We start from the raw sequence: 18,206 nt of genomic DNA, 5'->3' as shown, positions 1-18,206 counted from the left end.
GAGCAGCAGCTGAGGATGACTACTGGGTTGTGTCTCAGAATAATACAAAGCCAGTGGATTTGAAGGATCTGTATTACCCAGCCTTGTAGTGCTTATGATGAGCTTGAATTGGTTCTCTTCTGCTGGCTGGGTCATATCTCAGCCTGCTGCCATCAGTTACAGTAAAACCCTGCTCGTAAGGAGCTGGCAAGCAGACACGTCCTCCTCATTTTCTATGTAAGTAGCATGATCAGAAGACTATCTTGTTTTCAGCTGAATGGCTCATGTAGTTTGCTGTTGGATTCAGAGTGCTTGACCGCCCTGCACAGTTGTCCTCGCTCTTTTCCTTTCCCTCTGTAGAAGGGCTTTTGGAGCCCATTTTGAAGAACACAGGGATTTTGTTCTTTACAATGGATTCTTTGTGGGAGATGAGTTGGAATTGTTCTGACACTCTGTGGGATTAAAGTCTTCAGTGTTCTGTCCAGCTTGGTTGAAGGGGCTCCATTTTCCTTAAATACATGAGTCCATTTCAGACAGGCTGCGATCAGGTAACAGAAAACCAAAACTGAAATGCAAGTTTTTCCTGTGTTCATTAGGCCAAATGTAATTTGCCGTTTCACCTCCGTTTAGGGAGAGATGATCATGTTGGTCCCCATGGAGGCGGCAGCAGCTCCTGGTTGTGATGGTGAAGGCTTGCCTCCAGCCCCATCTCCTCCTGCCCTGTGGCAGCAGCCTTGGGGACTGGACTGCTTGGCCACATGCCGTGTGCGGAAAACACAGTGGCCAAGGCTTCCTTGCTTTTTATATGGCTTTTTTTTTTTCTATTTTTTTTGATGTAACCATTTTGAGGTGTCTTGTATGCTACTGTTAGGAATCCAGTCAGGGAACTTGGCACTATGCTTTGCAGGAATTGCACACGGTACAGTGGGCTAAACAGTTGCTCTACTTTTTTCCAAATTCATCTTGAAGGGAGCCACCTATGTGTGCATATCTTTTACTAATATTTTGAATATATTTGCATTTGTGTTTGTCTTTTAAAAATACAGCGTTTATGTCCTCTCTCAAGGGCCTTATACCTTACAGGTAGGAAATTTGGGGAAAAATATAGCAGAAATAAAAGCAACATTGCTTGAAAGTGCAATATCAGATTTTGTGGCTCTTTTGGAAAGCTTATTTTATTGATGTTCTGAATTTTTCCACATGTAGCGAAGGAGAATAAAGTGAGAAAAGGTTTTTGGAGCATGTTTATAGTAAACTACAACAAAGCTTTGCAGTATATCTAAAAATAGGCTCCAATTTACATAAGCAGAGTATATTTTTTTACCTTTGCATAGCACCTTTTGCTTCAAATTCTTATGAAAGAAGCAGCGCAATTTATTGGATTTAATTTTAATATGACCACGTTACAGGTAAACGTCTCAAAATTAATGTTTTAAGCATGGTTGCCATCGAACGTACTGACTATGCTCGTATCCACAAGGGGCATTGATTACCCAGTGCAATAGTCTAGAGTTTAATTCATGTCACGGGGTTGTATCCATGAAATATCAGCAATTGGAGCAGAAGGTGGTATTTCAGACCTGAGTATCTGTTTTGCTGTCCACTAGCAGAAACAGTATTTTAAAAAAACCCAGAGGGTGGTACATGTTTTCTGTCTACTTGGGAGCAATTGTTCAAATTTGAGCTTTCATGAATTGAATTTCCTATTAGTCTCTCTTTGCCATTGCATGCAAAAACACAGTGGTAAGGTGTCACTTGGTATGTTGAAATACTGCTGAAGCACCCAGTCTGACAGTTTTTTCTGTTGCGGCCTTGCTTGGCTTTGATTTACTTTTGAAATAGAGGGCAGGTCTTCTAGCTGTGATGGCTTCTGCTGGAAGACAGGCTAGTCCTTGGTCGGTTTAGCTGTGCCGCTGTGTATCTAACACAGTAAGTCATTTAGCTGGGTGACAAAAGAAGCACCTAGATCTGGAAACCACCATCATTTTGGAAAGCACATCTCCAGCGTGTTGGCGTACAGTTATATTCATTCACAGTTTTTTATTGATAGTATTTTTAGTTTTTTAATAAAATTACATCGTGGCACTGTTAAAAGTACATCTTTTTATCTGGCAACTTTTAAAATCTGCTTACCAGAAATGTGAGAGAATGGTGTATAATAGTTTTGCAAATAAACTAAAGGAAGCTGAATTCTGATTATATGTTTATTATTTAAACTTTGCATGGCAGTAGTTTTAATTACATATTCTAGTACAGAAAATATTTCCAGGAATTCCTGTAACCCACTTGGTGTTTGTTTCCTGCTTTCTGAAGTGTATGTGCCCCGTAAGCATTCTGGCCAGGTTACAAGGTGAACATGAGTGTCCTCTCCTGAGGCACCAAGACTGGTGGGACTTCACCTCTCTCCGTGGATCTAGCCCACAGATACTTGCCTAGAGTCTTTGGAGATTTCGAGTGCGTGGAGGAGAAAACATTAGCTAGCACTGGAGAAGCTTAGATGACTAAATTTCAGTATTGCTATACAAGGAGCATGGTCTGGGGTACACCAGAACTACTTAGAGTACTTAACAATGTACTGTGTTTTGCCAGGGAATTAAATGGATCGTATATCTCTTCACTGCCCAGTAAATACAAATGTCATGTTTTCTAAGCAAATGCAAAACCGTGAAATTTACTGTTTTCTGCAGAACAACATAGATGATGCTTCCCGCTTTGTCTTCCTTTCTCTTCTGTCTCCTCCCTTGCTCGAGATGACCTTGTTGGGTCACGCTGTTCTGCACCAAATAACAGTAACCTGTAGGCTTCTAGGCAAGAAGTAAAATTACTCTGAGGATTTTAGCACTTGTACCTGCATCAGCTTACTCAGCAAGGTATTATTGTCAGTTTTGAAGTATCTAACACAGGGCTGTTAGTTGGTACCCTTTCGGTATGTTGGCTGTCATGGCTTTTACCTGAGCAGGGACTGTGCATATCTGACCGCATGCGGTCACAGGACAAGGCTAGCCGGGGTGTGTGTGTGCAGGACAGTCTGCTGGTGGGTACCTGGTTTCAGCTTGCTTGCGTCCCAGAGCCCGCATCCCGAGGCAGGGCCGGGTGGCCCGAGGCAGCTCCATGTTCAGGCACGTGCTGCTTGGTCCTGCTTGGGAGCTCTGCTTAGCTCGGCAGCTCACCTTTCTGTTGTATGAGACTCTGTAATGTGTTGGGCAAACAGAAAATGATGATACTGTGTGTTAATTTTTAGTCCCTCTTAACTGACTTTAGATGTTTGGTGCAGGTTTTGCCTGGGAGAGCAGGCTCAGAACAGAGTGATCTTTGGGAGCAACCCTGCTTCCTGAGCAAAAAACCCATCTGCAGTCTTCAGCTGAGGGAAATCCTGTTTTGACTTTGAGGTTAACAAGTACTGTAGACATCCCTGGTGCTATTTATCTGGAGACTAGTGTAGTTTAGCACAGGTTGCCTTTAAATAATCTTGTCTGCCAGATAACTGGAATCTTTTTTTAGCCATAGTTTACATGAGTGCAGGTACTCTAAGCAGAAGAAAGGAATACTTTCTAGACTTTCAGCTCAGACAGGTGCTGCTGCGAGAGTTAGCTAAATGGGACATTATCTTAAAGGGGGATCTGCCAGTTTATGAAGTAGTCTCATGATCTACAATTAGACCTAAGCCTGAGTTCATTGTTGGGTTGGAACCGAACACAGCCCCGCCATCACAACCGTTGAGGTGTGGAAACTGAAATTCAATAGAGGAAATACTAAGGAGCTCTGCCAGACTGGAGCACTGAAATTTATTCCATCCTGCTTTCTTCGTGGCGTATCTGCTGCCCTTCTTGTTTCCATGATATCAGTTTCTTGCCTACTTACCAAGATCCTTTTTTGAGTTTTGTTTTGTTTTGTTTTTCACTCAACACCAAAAATGTTTTAAAAGGACAGTGTTTCAGTTGGTGCCTGGATAGCAGAGTGAAGAGAATTTACTTCAATCATGGTTTAAGTGGTCAGCAGAGGCTTTGTACTTCTCACATGTTTATCAAGTAGTTTGTAGAACTGAAAGTTATCCATATAAGTCAATTAATGTTCAGAGAGTATGCATATGCTGTTTTGTACAGCCATGCTTCTACAGTATGATGAGAGAGAATATAAGATGATGGAGTCGGTTTTTCACAGTACGTTTGAAGGAACAAATACAGTTGCAGTCACGTTTGGGGAGGCAGTTTTGCCATTTTCTGTCTGTTGCCATTCAGTGTTTTGTGTATAATACAGCATTTTCAAGACCTATTAAGCTGAAATTCACTTTAGCCTGTGCTGCTCAGCTCTGGTTAACAATACATGTTTTTTGAAAGCATCCTCAAGCAAGCATGCCTGCACTCTGCAAGCGAGATCACTATACCCAAATTCTTGTCTTGGTGCAGTCTTTTGAACAAAAGAGGAGGAGAAAGTGGGTGGAGATGATTGAATGCAGAGGTCACTATTCTATGTTCTTGCTTGCAATGTCAAGCATTAATGTGTCCCTCGTTGGCAGGCACGGTCAGATGGAGGAGCCAGAACAGAACAGTCCATTTAATAACTGTATTTCAGTTTTGGCCATGGGTTTTCTGGCATACGTATCTCTGCACAGTGGTAGCCAGAGCTTGGTTCCAGGAGTAAGAGCTTTTCATATGTTTTGTAAATGGATGAGAGCAGACTTTTGCCAATTTTTCTGTACGTGTGTATGCAACTTTTTGGTTTCTACTAAAATACCTTTTTGTCATAGTACAAGAAAGTCAGTAAAATGTGTGTCAGATAAGTGAATCAGTAAGTTGGCTGCTGAAAGAAATTATCAATTATAATAAAAAAATATTTCCAAGATCTGATTTCATAGCAGTGTTTTATGATTAGGCTGTTCTCATTAATACTTAATTTCTTGTTGTTCTTGTAGTTTATTATGCTCTCCAGTAGGCCTGTTTTATATACTACAAAGGAAATACTACCGTGGCTTTGCTTACAGTGTTTGACAGACTACTTCCCAGAATTAAATCTTAATTTAAGATGAGCTCAAATTATACCTCTTACAGAAACTACATTCCAGAAATAAAGTAGTGGTACAAAATAATATTTTCACGTGAGGGATTTTGTTTGTTTGTTTGAATGGGTGCTATAGAAATATTCAGCAATTATTTAAATAAATGTAATTTGTGACCGCTTCTTAGGATATCTTTTTCATGAACCAAAGATTTACTGCTGAGGAGTCTGAATGGATTAAATCCTTTTCTTTGGTCAAGCAAGTGAAGCAAGACCTGCCTTATATTACGTACTTTTAAGATTGTCCGTAGTCAAACTGTTTAACACAGATCTAATTTATGGGGAATTTCACAATTTCAAGGATATCAATCCTCTTACAATTTATAGTCTGCTGTGAAGTAATACCCCAAGTAGGCAGCTGACAACATCTGCAGGTTAATTTTGCAGTACTGTATTGTGATAACTTGTTTTGATGACTTGTTGCATTGAGTAATCTGCAGTGACTTCCCTGCTTGGTATTTGATACCTCAAATCATGTGATTTTTGTCCATGGACTAGATTTTGTTATGCCGTTTATCCCAATTTATGTGGGCACAGGCTGACGTCTGTGTTTGAGATAGTGGAAGAAAACATGCAATAGTTCATGAATTCGTTCCAATCTATTTGCAATTTAATCTCATGATTGTTAGACTGTAGGAACAGAAAATAAAACAAATTTCATTTTATAGTATCCTTTTCAGAAATGTTTCATATATCATAAAGGCTAAATTATGATCAGTAGAGAAAACTGCCCTTGAAGATCTCCACATACTGTTGATTCCTGGGAATGTCTGGCCCTAAGAAAATGAGGCCACTCCTTTTACTAATGAGGTATTGGAAAAGGTAATTAAAGGTGTAATACACGTTAATTAAAGCCTGTTAAACTCTCATGCCCCTGATTTTATTGATTAATAGAGTGGCCTGAAGTCATGGTAATTCAACCCAAGACCTTCAAGGTAAGGACCCTGTTGACAGACACCACAGCCGATGATTCCCCCCCAGGTTAATAAATGTGTCAGCAGTTTACTCTTGTGGACAAATCCGCTTGTCAGATGCAGAATGGAGAAGTGGCCAAGGACAGTGCTGGAATTTTTGTTTCGAGGAGTTTTATTTCAATCTGTCTGAAGGTCTGTATCATGTCAGTCATCAGCTGGAAAGACGAAGCCTTTCACTTCTGGATAATAGTTAACGCTCAGATTTTATGTATTAATAGTAGCCAGTGGGAGAGAGGAAATGGGGAGGGGGAATAGGACAGGGTAGCCGTGTCTTAGTGCAGCCCATACTGAGTTGCAAGGTCAGAGAGGAAGGAAGCTAGCTGCCAAAATAGTGTTATGTTTTTTTTTCCAGTCTTTGGTAACTCCTGGAGTTCTCAGACATATTTTAAGGCTTCTCTGGTGTCTTGCTATCAAATCCACACTTGTAAAAACATGACTTTTGCTGTTGTGATGTTTGTATTGCATGGACATTTCAGGAGGGGCGCTGATACTGCTGACTGAACTGCAAGAGAAACACAAACAGTGTTGAAGATCCACTGTTTACAGAGAACTGTCCTGGTGGTGTATATGTCTGAGAACAGCCATGCTGGTTTTGCAAACATTTAGTTTGCATGTGTTCATTTGAATCACTTTCAGTTTAGGCTCGTAATTGGTTAAAATAAGGAATATTTTTGCTAACTGCATGGACTTCTGTCAACTGAGTGCACTACTGCAGTACTGCTATATAGGCAGACACTACGTCACGCTGTTATCTGTGTTTAGTTTGTCTGTGCTTGATCATGTTGCTTAACAGTTTTAATAAAAAAGACGAAAAAAAGAAAAGACTAGTATGAATAGTTGTAAGTAGAACTATCTGAAAGCAGCAGATCTAGAGTGCCTGACACCAGCTGCTTACTGAAACAAAGAGCAGTATTATGAGAGGCACAGTAAATGTGTTCGCTATCTCTGCTTTCAGTTGCAGTGCAGACACAAGCTGTCACAGTAATGAATTTTGAAGGCTGGAGTTTGGACTTTGGGAATTTTGTAAAACCCAGTTGTTTTATCAGTGTTGTCTTGCCAGTTGTATGATGCGAGTCTGGTTACCATGGAGTGTGGTCAGTGGAGGGAGACAACTCTAGTCAGTAGAACAGCTTTTTGTGTAGCAGACTCTGCTGTGGTTTCTCCCTCTCTGGTTTATATTCAGCTTTGGTAAGGAGGAGAGCAGTGGGGAAAGAAGTTGCCCTTTTATTTAGATAAAAAGCAGTTTTAGCCCTGATCAAACTTAGAGGCCACATGAGAACTCCTGGTGCAGTAGAAATACAGTATATGAGTATGCAGTTTATCCCCATAAACAATGTAGGGTTATTTTTCCTCTTGATCTCGCTCTGGACTATCTGGACTTTTTTGTTCGGTGGTGTTCTCTGCTTGCCTTCTGTCTGCAGGGTGGGCTGTACGAGGTGCTGAGCACTGTCCACACCTATCTGCTCATGCGGAGGTGCTCAGCCCCTGCCAACCTGTCCTCTAAGAGCTCTCCCTGCTCCGACCTGCTCGCTGCTGCCACCTGTTCCAAGTGGGGTTGGTTTGGTGAATTTTGGCCAGATGGCCCTGATAAAGATACCAGAAGGTATCTGAAGGCCTTGGTGCCTCCCTCCTGCATAATTACGACGTTATTTATGACTGGGAAAACGCGTTACCAAATTTGACAGGCTTTAGTTAGAAGCAGTTCCTTTCTCTGCTAAATTTTTTCCAAGTGGGTTTTTTAATTTCCAATGTACAATAGCTGTAGTGTTTTTACCAGATTTTGTACTCTAATGTGGGTGTTAATATACAAATGCTGGTGCTACTGTACATATAATAAGATGATTTTTTTGTAGTTTTTTTAAAGGAAAAACCCCATTGAGGTAATTGTATGGTATCAGGCTCCTTGCCACTATTGGGGAAAAAAGAAAAGTTTCTAACTTACTAAATCAGATAATGTCTAGAGATTTTTGTCTTTTGTAAACACCAGAGTTAGCTTTACGTGGCTATTTAAATTGCCCATGTTCCTGTCAGGAGTTGCCCAGGAGAAGTCAATAGGAGTTAGGTGCCTACGTGGAATTTGTAATTCCTGTAATGGAATTTCGTGTTTTAGCCTTCAGAAGTGATCTGAGATGCTGCAGAGAGAAGAGTGAGTGTGTACGGGTGGGATGAAAGTGTCATAAACCTTAGCTGATGAATCTTTTGACATTGGTATTAACTAACTTTTTTTTTCAGAGATAGAGATGAGGGAGATTCCTCACGGAGAGAAACTGGTGTGATGTGGTTTACTTCTGAAGTCTGGAGTACAAGCACTACGTAGGTGGAGGTTTCTACTGGCAAAATATAAAGGCCGAAGAAAAAATGCAGAAATTTTACTGATACGAAGATTATTTCATATGAGAGGTCTTTTTGATAAAAGCTGCTCTTGTGACATTGGAGTGGTTGGGGGGGGGGAAGGGGGGCTTCGCAATGAAGCCTTCGGCTGGCTCGAACAGGAGAGGGTCTGGATGTGAGTCTTAGAGCACTGGCAGTAGAGTACAGTTTTTACTCTTTAGAGCTGACATGGAAAGTTCCTATTTAGATTTGGTGCCAGAGTCTTTAATAGAAATCATGACTTGTGGTGTATTATAGGTCAGTGTATGTTTGCTAGTTTATATTATGCTGACTAAATTGGCAAGATGCTTATTTTTACTGGTAAACATTCAGGAGGTTTTCTCCTCACTCGCTCTTTTTCCAACAAAATCATATTTGTTGTTTGTGGAATTAGGGCAGCATTTTATAAATCATCTGCCTCGGCGATGATGTGAAAATGTGTGGTGGCATACAAAGACTTCCATTGTCAGGTACCTCAGGGCTGTAGATGGAGTTAACTTTATCCTAATTTTAGTTCTGGAAATTATGGCCGTGTAGAAAACAAAATGCTTCTGGCGGTGTAGGAAAAATACAAATTTTAAACTCTAGCAAAAGTGGCTATTTCAGGGATATTACTGGAGTAGGTAACTCTGGTTAATTTAGCTCCTCTCCAAGCCCCTTCTGAAGCCCCCAAAACATTTGTTAACGTCTTAAAATCCCTGTGAGGTCTAAATATGACCTGTGGCTGCGAGTTCCAGTAAAATCCGTAACTGCTGGTGAAATGTAGCGTTGTGCTTTAGGCTATACATTCACTGAGACAGTTAATTGAAATGGGAAAAGGGCTGCGGTCACACTTTAATGTGTGCTTAGTAACGATACTGTGAATGTGTTCGTGCACAAGCTAATTGTGTCATTTCTGGAATTATTTATACGCAACTCCCTCGTGCTGTGAATGGCATTTTCTTTTGAGTGTTAGATGATATAAAATTTATAATCTACTCGGTATTCTACCACCAGTCTGCCTAGTTGAAAATTAGCATTGTTAAAATTTAGATTTTGTGATTGTTGTGCTCAGGAATTGTGGTATTTTGTTCATTGCTCCAAACTTCGTTTAGAAGTATAAAGAAGGACATTTAAGGACAAACTTAGAACTTGCATCAGCAAGTTCCAATTTTGTCCCTCATTTTTACCTTGCATAGTTATATACCAGACAAGCTTGTTTTGGACAGCTTTTTATAAAAGGAATCATTTGAGCATTTGCACATTTATTCAGTTTTAGGTCTTGAATATTTGGCATAAATGTGAACTGTAGCCCTGGAATATATAACCACAACCATAAGAAAAGGAACAAAGCATGTTTCATTGCGAACAGTCATGCTTTGCAGAGTGAGGTAATGAAAGTTCAGGGCTGGAATGGCAGCTTGTAAGAAGGAATGCTTCTGAATAAAAATGCTGTTGGAAAGATGTGTTGAGCTCAACTTTTCACATCATCTGGGGTGAGTTGAGCCCTGTCATATTACCTTTCTTGAACTGTTTATTCCACTGTAAAGCACTGAAGTGTGGTCTATGATGCCTGCCTTATCTTACAACCATGTTAAATGTGCCTATGCAGACCTGACCTCTGGTTGGGAAATTTTTCTGCAAGAATGTTTTCAAAGAGCATGCTGGTTTACCTCTCTTCTTCCCTGTCGTGTTCATTCCGACTTGTCTTCTTCCTGTAGGTGAAGCAGCTCTAAGAGGTGAGCCCAGAATGCAGTCTATTCCAGTATCCCCTGCTCTAACCAACCATCGAACGGGCCCTCCTCCAATCAGCCCCAACAAGAGAAAGCTCAGCATGGACCAAGGGGACGATGAGCTAGACTGTGAAAATGAGCACGTTTCAAAAATGAGTCGAATGTTCAATCCACATCTGTAAGTGTCTTGCTTATATTACCTTTGGTTCCTAGAACTTAGTGCTATCCTCCTCATCTGTGTGTGGGCTAAAGTCGTACTGTGCCTAAAAGCTTGGGCTAGGTTTTTCCTTTGTTCCAGTTCGTATGGAAGATCTGCGCAAAGGCTGGTGTGATTAGATGGGTGACTTGTTTTCTTTTGTTTTCGTACAGCATGAAGTCACAGGAATTAGCCCAGTTTAACTATTTATAGTAGAACATACATATTCACCTTGCAATTTCTAAAGCGTTGTTCATTTGTTCTTTGTAATCTGCTTCTTTGGCTTCCCCGGATTCTGAGCGGGCTGTACTGTCTGCTGGTGGGGGTGGGGAAGCAGAAGGAGGGGAAACAGAAGCGCTTTGCATTTTTCTGAGGCCAGGAGATTGTGAGGCAGCTGCTCTGTAGTCTGCCCTGACAACTGGGCAAGCTGCAGTTGTTGCTAAACATTACTTAAAGGATTGCACCGCTCTGACGGTCAGATGTGGAATTTTTCATGCAGGTAAGGTGCTTGTAAGTTCGGTGCATGTGTTGGGTAATCATCAAATGCCATTCTTGCTGTGTTCTTATTCCTGGGAATGCAAGTCTGGCTGGCATGAAGTACAGGCTTAGAGAATTCTTTTCATTCTTGCCTGGAGGAAGCGATTGGACGGTGCAGCAGTCCAGGGCAGCCTGATAACTATGCGCCTTTCCCTGCTGCCTCAGCTCCTGCAGCCTCTGCATTCCTCGCATTCCACGCTGCTGTGGACTGTTGTGTTCAGTCATAGGATGCGGACAGAGGTATTTATCCTCAAATAAATCACCCCAGTGTTAGTCAGAGGTTGGGCCTGTAGTCTGCAGTCTTGGAATTTGTTACGAATCAGGAATCCAGCGCTGAAGTAATGCAAAACAATAAAAGCTCACAGGCAGAGAGAGGCTTCTCATTTACAACATACTTTATTCTCCTGAAAACTTAACTGTTTACAGCCTTTCTTGGGAGCTGAGAGTGCTGGTGCTGGAAAGAACCATATGCTGCATTTCTGTGGCATGCATACGTGACACAACTGAAGAAATTTATGGCATTTTTTAATTACTGCGTAACTTTGGGAAAAGGTGTGACTTTTAAACTCATTTGTTAGTGATGAAATAAAACACAGCTGGCAGTTACGTACATTATAACACTTTATACAGTGCTGGCCATAAAAATAATGACGTCTGAACCAACAGACTCGTGTGCAACAAAGGTTCAAAACTAAAAGATAAGGGCAGTTATTTCATGTGATCCCTTAGATATATTTTAAAGCTATGTGGTCTTTCCCAGTACACTACATTTTTACTCATCCAGTGTGGTATGCTTTTACTCAATAAATTCTTTCTGCGATTTGTTTTATATGAAACGTGCATCTTACCTTTTTTTAATGAAAAGCACTGGTTGTCTGCCTATTGTTCGTGTGATGGGACTTAATCCATTTCACTTAAACCATCTACAATAATATACATGCGGCCGTCTTTTCTTCTGCTTTATTTTGTAAGTTTGATCTGGCCATATGAAAATATGCTTACAACTGAATATTGCAAGAACTCAAACTTCAGTGATACATCTTAAATAGCTGAGTATCTGTGTATTTCAGATACATCATAGAAGTTCAGAAAGGTTCTCTGAATTTTACTCCCATTTCCCTGCCACCACCACCACCAGTGAAGTTACTTTCTCGAATGTTTTTCATGTTTTCCCTCTCTTTTGGATTATGACCTTCTGGTTTAGCAACATAAATGGATTACTCAAACTTGGTGGAACTGTCCTAAAAATTTTGTTTTGGAGATAGGAACTGTGTTGTAGAAGCTTGACTTGTTTGTGCCAAAGACGAGACTAGATCTAGGGAAAGAAATATTTTATGGACACAACAATGGCAGTCGCATTGTAATGAGTTGGAGGTTCTAGAAATGTAAGTTTGACAACACTCAATTTAGAAAACCAAATCCGTAAGAGGTGTGGAGTGTAATGTGGAGACTAGATAGCACAGTATCTTTGGTGACAGCAAAGACGTTTTTGTGATTTGGACTATAAAGATGAACTTTAGAGTCTGTGTATTTTAAACTTTTTGGGACAGAGTCCCCTGAAAGCACACAACGAAAGAGTTGGTGATGAGGAAATGGGGTGTAGCTGCCCCAGTCAGTATTAGTGCTACAGACCACACATCTTTGCCACAGAGCGGTGTTTAAATCCGCACTCCTCTGGCTGAATGTCTTCAGTTCTTCTCAGTGTCCACGTGGGCAGATCTTTTCCGTTCGGAAGATGGAAGTCTTCATAACCGCGAGCAGCTCCTGTTCAGACATTCGGATCTTTGTGGCTGCGCTGGTAGAGCTGTGAAGCCGTTGTACGTTCGCCCTCTTCGCGCCAGCTTATTGTGGTGGGAAACGCCATGAAATGGGGTAAGAATGGTGTGCTGTGGTTCGTTATAAATGGTGGAACCTTTTGTTAGTGGTTTGATGTTAACCCTTAGGTACCAGCCTCCTGGTATCTTGGTCACTGTGCTTCGGTGGGAATCAATCTGTTGAAATGCTTCGGGTGTTTTACTGGAAATCCAGCATGCCAGCCTTTTGTTTGGAAATCGAGTGCTGGGAGATACTCCCTCCTCAGCGGTAACTCCCTGTGCACGTATCTTTGATTAGGTTCTTTGGGTTGCACTTGGCCATGTTTACTTTTATCATGGCAAAACACAGCTGTTGGGAGTACGGTCTCTGGAGGAGAGCGGGTGGAATGCCCGGGCAGTCCCGCTGTGTTGCTGAAAAATGCGGTGGAATTCCCGCACGGGAGGATGATGTAGCAAAGGCTCTGTTTTTCAGAGGAGATAATTCTCAGCTTTAGGATAATAAAGTATACTTGAGACCTTGTGGATGAATTTTTTAAAGTCAGTATGTGAAACTGCCTGCCTGCCTTACAGAAGGTGTATACATAGAGCGCAGAACGCTACTGTGTGTTTCTGGTCAGAGATGGCACCCAGGAGCTCCTCACTTGGGAAAAACGAGTGCTTCCACCCCAGAATAAAACTCAGGCACCGTGATACGAAATTCCTTTATTTGAATTTCACCCTTTCCTGTACGTCCCTCGGGTGTCTGAGCTAAACCGCGCTGGCGAGAGGCTGGTCTTGCTGAGGCCAGGCGTGCCGTCGGTACCGCGCTGTGCTGCCTGGCAGTGCGTGCCGGAGCAGCCAGCGGGTTCGAAGCCTTTGTTTCCACACGGCCTGCGGAGGGGCAGCTGGGAGCCCGCTCCGTGCGCGAAGGACGAGCGGCCGCAGCGCCGCGCCGGCCCCGCTGCCGGCCCCGCTCGCCGGGCGCAGCCGCCCCCGCCTCCCCGCGGCGCCCGCCCCGCCGGGACAAAGGGCGCCTTGTGCGCCGGGCGCTGCGGCTGACGTCACCCGCCGCGGGCCGCCGCTCCGCCCCGCCCCGGCAGCGCCGCGCGGCGCGGGGAGCCGCTCCGCCGTAAGAGTCCCCGCGGGGCTCTTACAGCACACAGCGGCTGCGGGCCGGCCCCGCGCCCCGGCGTGTTCAGAAGGGCTCGGGTGTTGTGCGACTGATAAAATTATACATGAAACCCGCCATCCGAATTTGGGTTGCGGGGGGCTGTTATTTTTGTGTGCTTGTGGAGTGCGTCAGGCTGAAAGTTAGCGTTTTGGGCTTGGGACAAGCGGGCCTGCGAATGGAATATTTTCCTCTCAATCTCTGACACCGTTCCCGTTTGGTTTGGTGGCATTAGGATCACAATGACAGTGAACTTCTGTGTGAAAATCATCTCACAGCAAGAATTTGCAGTTAATAGATGGCTGAGGAATAATACTTTGTGGATTTGTGTGAATATATAGTTTGGCTTTTTGTTGTAATGGACAAGAGGTCTACATGTGGAGAAGGTAGTTCAGTGCGTCTCACGTAAGGGGATGTTAAGTTGTGGACATAACCATACGGATCCCGACACTTCTGTTTCAGATTCTGGGTTGTGTTTTCACCTTTCTAACTGAAGAATCGTGGCGAATCTGATCCCTAAAGCCAGGCTAGGTTCTGGGAGTTTGGAAGCTGCCATGTATCCTCAGTTTCTTACCATGAATATCCAGTGGAGTTTGCTCACTTAAACAACACCGTAATAGGAATTAAATTGGCATGCTTTTTAAAAATCTGTCCTGAAAGTCACCTGAATTTGGAGACCGTAGAATAATTCAGGTTAGAACAGGCCTGAGGAGGTCATTTTGCCCAACCTCCTGCTCAAAGCAGGGTCAGCTGTGTTCTCCTCTTCATAGTAGCTCAAAGCATGGAATTCTGAGTAAGATCTGAAGTACTCTATAAACAATACTCCTTATTAGAGGAGGACTCCATCACCTTCCTCTTTACCATTCCTTGACCCCGGCTGAGAATGCGGGGTGGAAATGCTCTGCAGAAAATTGGGTCCCCGCCGTGGTAGAGGCTGGCTCCAGCTCCACGCAGGCCGTGAAAAGATCCAGAACTGCATTGCAGGGGCAGTGTGGGAGTTTTCAGAAAAGTTCATTGCTGCTAACTGCTGCTTTTTTGGTTCTAAATTTCATGTGGTATTAAGAAATGTGTTTAGACTGTCATTTTATTGTGACAAATTGGAATTGGGGAAAAAAAAAAAACACCCCACAGGTAAATTCAACGCCCAAAATGTCTCTCATTTGCTTGCAGGCATCTTCACTCTGTTCTCTTGGCACAAATATGCCTGTGAAGTATTTTTAGGATTAATCTGGTGTTTTCAAAGCAATCCTGTTGAAGCTAAAACCCTCTGTACTGTCATGGCACGGCTGCAGTGTGGCTCTGGTTGATTACAGCGGACAGAAGAGAACAGGTTTCAAACTGCTTTTCCTTTTTGGTTTTTTTTGTATGCATTGCTTGAATGATGGACGAAATCAATCAGATATGTTTTCTTATTTATTAACAGAGATCATGTACTACACAAAGCTATTCTTCGATTGTTTCCAACAAATGTGCCTGAAATTGAACCTTCAGAAACAGACCTGAAAGAGCTAACTTACCTGAGTTAATATTTAACGCTGAGTTTTGCAGAAGTTCTTACCCAAGGGGGAGCTTCAGAAAGTGCTCAGGTCCCCTTCAGTTCGGGAGGGTGTAGCCCAGCACGTGTGAAATGCTTATTATGAACTGTTGTAAGGCTAAAAATTGATTGATGGCTTAGCAGTCCTTCACAGAAAGACCTGATCTGTCAGAATTTGGATACATGTTTTAAGTACTTGAAAAATGAGGCCGTGTTAGCTCAGCTGTCTCCACTTGCAAAGAGAAGGGTTTGTTAGCTAGCTCCGGAATTCTGCTTCGGTAGAATGTTTTCCACCTCCGTTTTCCTCCTTCTGTAAAGGAGCGTGATGCTTCAGTAGCCCGTGGAGGCTCAGAGCTGTGCCACCACTGCACAGCGGTGCCGGCACCGAGCCAGGGGATCCCCACTTCCCCGGGGGGACGAGGAAACGCTGCTGGCCCAGGGTGATGAGGAATCAGGGGGACGAGGAACCGCCGCTCGCCCAGGGGGACGAGGAGGCCTCTGCCAGCGGGAACAGAGCAGCGATCCCCTCCGCCCCGCTGCTGGCCGTTCTTCATCTGCGGTAAAGGGGAATTCTGCATTGTGCCGATTGTCGTGTATGGACATCGGGGTGAGACTCAACACCAGCCCTGAAGTGTGATTGCTAAGCAAGAGGCACAGCAAGAACCAGTAACGTTTACACACCCGTTCTAGATGTGCATCCTGACCGTATGGAAACAAAGGTTTAATCTCCCTTCTTTTCATTTAACCATTTTCCCAGATGTTTCCTGCAGTTTGACAGATGTACTGTTTACTAGAAAGTTGCGCTCTGGAGAGTTGGAATGTTATGGACACGGTTGCTATAGACAATGACTCTGTAAGGGTAAGATGTGGAATAAAATGTTACATGAATTTCTAGTCGAGGAAGGAAATTTTTCCCCCTGACTGAAGGTGCTGGGCTGGGCGGTCCTCTTTCGTTCTCTCTCGCGCCGTAAGGTGCCGCAGAAGCGCGCGGGCTGGCCTGGACTCCTTCCGGCAAAGTCGCCGAGTGCCGACTGGGAACAAACGGCGTCGTTCCGCGGTGGCGAGGGGTGGAAAGCGTTCCTCTGGCGCTTCCGGACCCGCGGTGGCCGTCGTCGCCTGTCAGATGCGCGCCCTGACCCGTGGCCAGCACCCCGCCCTCTCTGCCCGCATCGTGGGAGCGCAGTGCGAGGGAGTGGCGGGGGGTGAGCGCGCACGGCAGCCCGTCCTGCTGCTGGCTTCGTGCGGGCGGTGCCCAGCCGTGGCCTCCGCCCGCCCGCCTCGGCCCCCCTGCGGGGACTCTTACCGTGACGGGGCGGCCGCGCTCTGCGCCCCGGCCGCTCGCGCCTCCGTGAGGCCCCGGCCGGGGGGAGCGGCCGCCATCCCGCGCCCGGGCGATGCGGGCCCTGGGCTTGGTACCGGCCTTGCAGCACGATGGCGGCCGCCCGCCCCCAGCCGCGCCCGCCCCAAGCGCGGCCCCCTCCCTCCCGCCCACCCCGCCGCTGGCAATGAAAGGTCTTTGCCGCCATCGACCCCCGCAGGTTCTGCCCTCGGTTGCTTGACGGCTTCCCCCCGCGGGCAGCCCTGTGGAGCCCGCCGCGCCTCGCAGCTGCCGAGGGGCTGGCAGGGCGAGATACCCGTGTCCGCGCTGCCTGACCGAGCGCCAGCCGGCCTCTGAATTTCTGGCATAACTCCGCCAGCGCTGTGAACCAGCCCCGCAGCTCTCCAGGATTGCTCGTTCGCAGTGTAAATATTGTGCCTAAAATACAGCGGAACGCGAGCGCAGAAAGCAGCGTGCGCGTGCTGGACGCTGTGCCGGCAGGCCCAGGCCTGCGGGGGACCGGGGTGTCGAGTGCAGAATACCTGAGCGGAAAGAAGGGGGGTGGGGTGAGTTTGGTAAGCCATGAGAAAAACTTCCCAGAACATCTGGGGGCAGGTCTCTGCGCACTGTAATTACTGCTGCATGTAGTCTGTGCTGGGGCGCAGCTGTACGCTGGCTGTGCGCCGTGGAGGAGGCGCACACTGCAGCCCAGCGAAGGCCCATTCCTGTGTTCCTGTGAGACTCCTGTCCCGAGCGCCCGTGACTGTCGGAGCTGGTTGTAGTGTGTGTGTGTGGGCATGGCCAACTTCTCACTATCTGGATAACAAGGAATGATGCTTTGAGAATCTTCCTGTCACATTGTTAATCAGTAACTTTCAGTGTTCATAAATCGGGCCTTTAAAAGGAGCGGAAATGAAACCCCAAACATTTTAGCTTGCAATTTGCTTTTTCTAACCGAAGTCTCCCTTAAACCAGAAGTTCTGTGAGAGTATACTGTTGGCCGTAGAATTCGACGGTTAACTTGGGCGCCTCAGCTGCAGATGCACCCTTTGAAACACCTCACTGCTACTGCTGTGGTCGGTTTGGCTACCAGCTTTTCAAAGGAATTATTTTACTGCGTTGGTACGAGTACAAAATACAATGAAGCTCTTACTGTATTTGTAGTGCTTGTGGAGTTTCAGTAATTCAGGTTTTATTAGCAATTGCAAACAGTTTCATTAAACTTTTAATGAAATGTTTATCCCTTTGATAAAACAGCCCATGAAGAAATCTCATTTCTTAAAACCAGTTACATGAACACCATTCTCACTTTAGAGGTCTAAAACATGGGGGCTTTTGAGAATTTTTGAAATTTCTGTCTGAAAGTGAACTAATCTACTTTTCTTAGCTTTTCCTGCTTCACATCAGCTGATGTTACATTGTGTATCTGATGGATAGAGACCATAATCTGTAAGCTTTAATGGTCCAGGCCCTTCTCCCGCTTTCTCATAAGAGCCACTGAAGTTGGAAAAGAAAGCCCTATAGTCCTGTCTCCTGACAATTTGACACGTGATTCCAGCACCATGGCCTT

General features: G+C 44.6%; 1 protein-coding gene across 4 annotated transcripts in view; it reads left to right on the top strand.

Moving 5' to 3' along the window:
* The window catches only part of VGLL4 (vestigial like family member 4), a 91,897-nt gene that overhangs the window by 57,218 nt on the left and 16,473 nt on the right, over positions 1-18,206 (top strand). For 3 of the 4 annotated variants that reach the window (XM_075432436.1, XM_075432437.1, XM_075432435.1), the window contains one exon: positions 10,079-10,268. In XM_075432436.1, coding sequence (XP_075288551.1) covers positions 10,079-10,268 — 190 coding nt within the window. Of the gene's footprint in view, positions 1-10,078; positions 10,269-12,524; positions 12,696-18,206 lie in introns of those variants that run through there. The other variant, XM_075432438.1, reaches the window with a different exon arrangement.

This window comes from Opisthocomus hoazin, chromosome 11 (assembly GCF_030867145.1).
Source record: "Opisthocomus hoazin isolate bOpiHoa1 chromosome 11, bOpiHoa1.hap1, whole genome shotgun sequence".
Taxonomy (NCBI): domain Eukaryota; kingdom Metazoa; phylum Chordata; class Aves; order Opisthocomiformes; family Opisthocomidae; genus Opisthocomus; species Opisthocomus hoazin.
The sequence above is the reverse complement of the archived record's forward strand: the minus strand, read 5'-3'. Positions and strand labels throughout refer to the sequence as shown.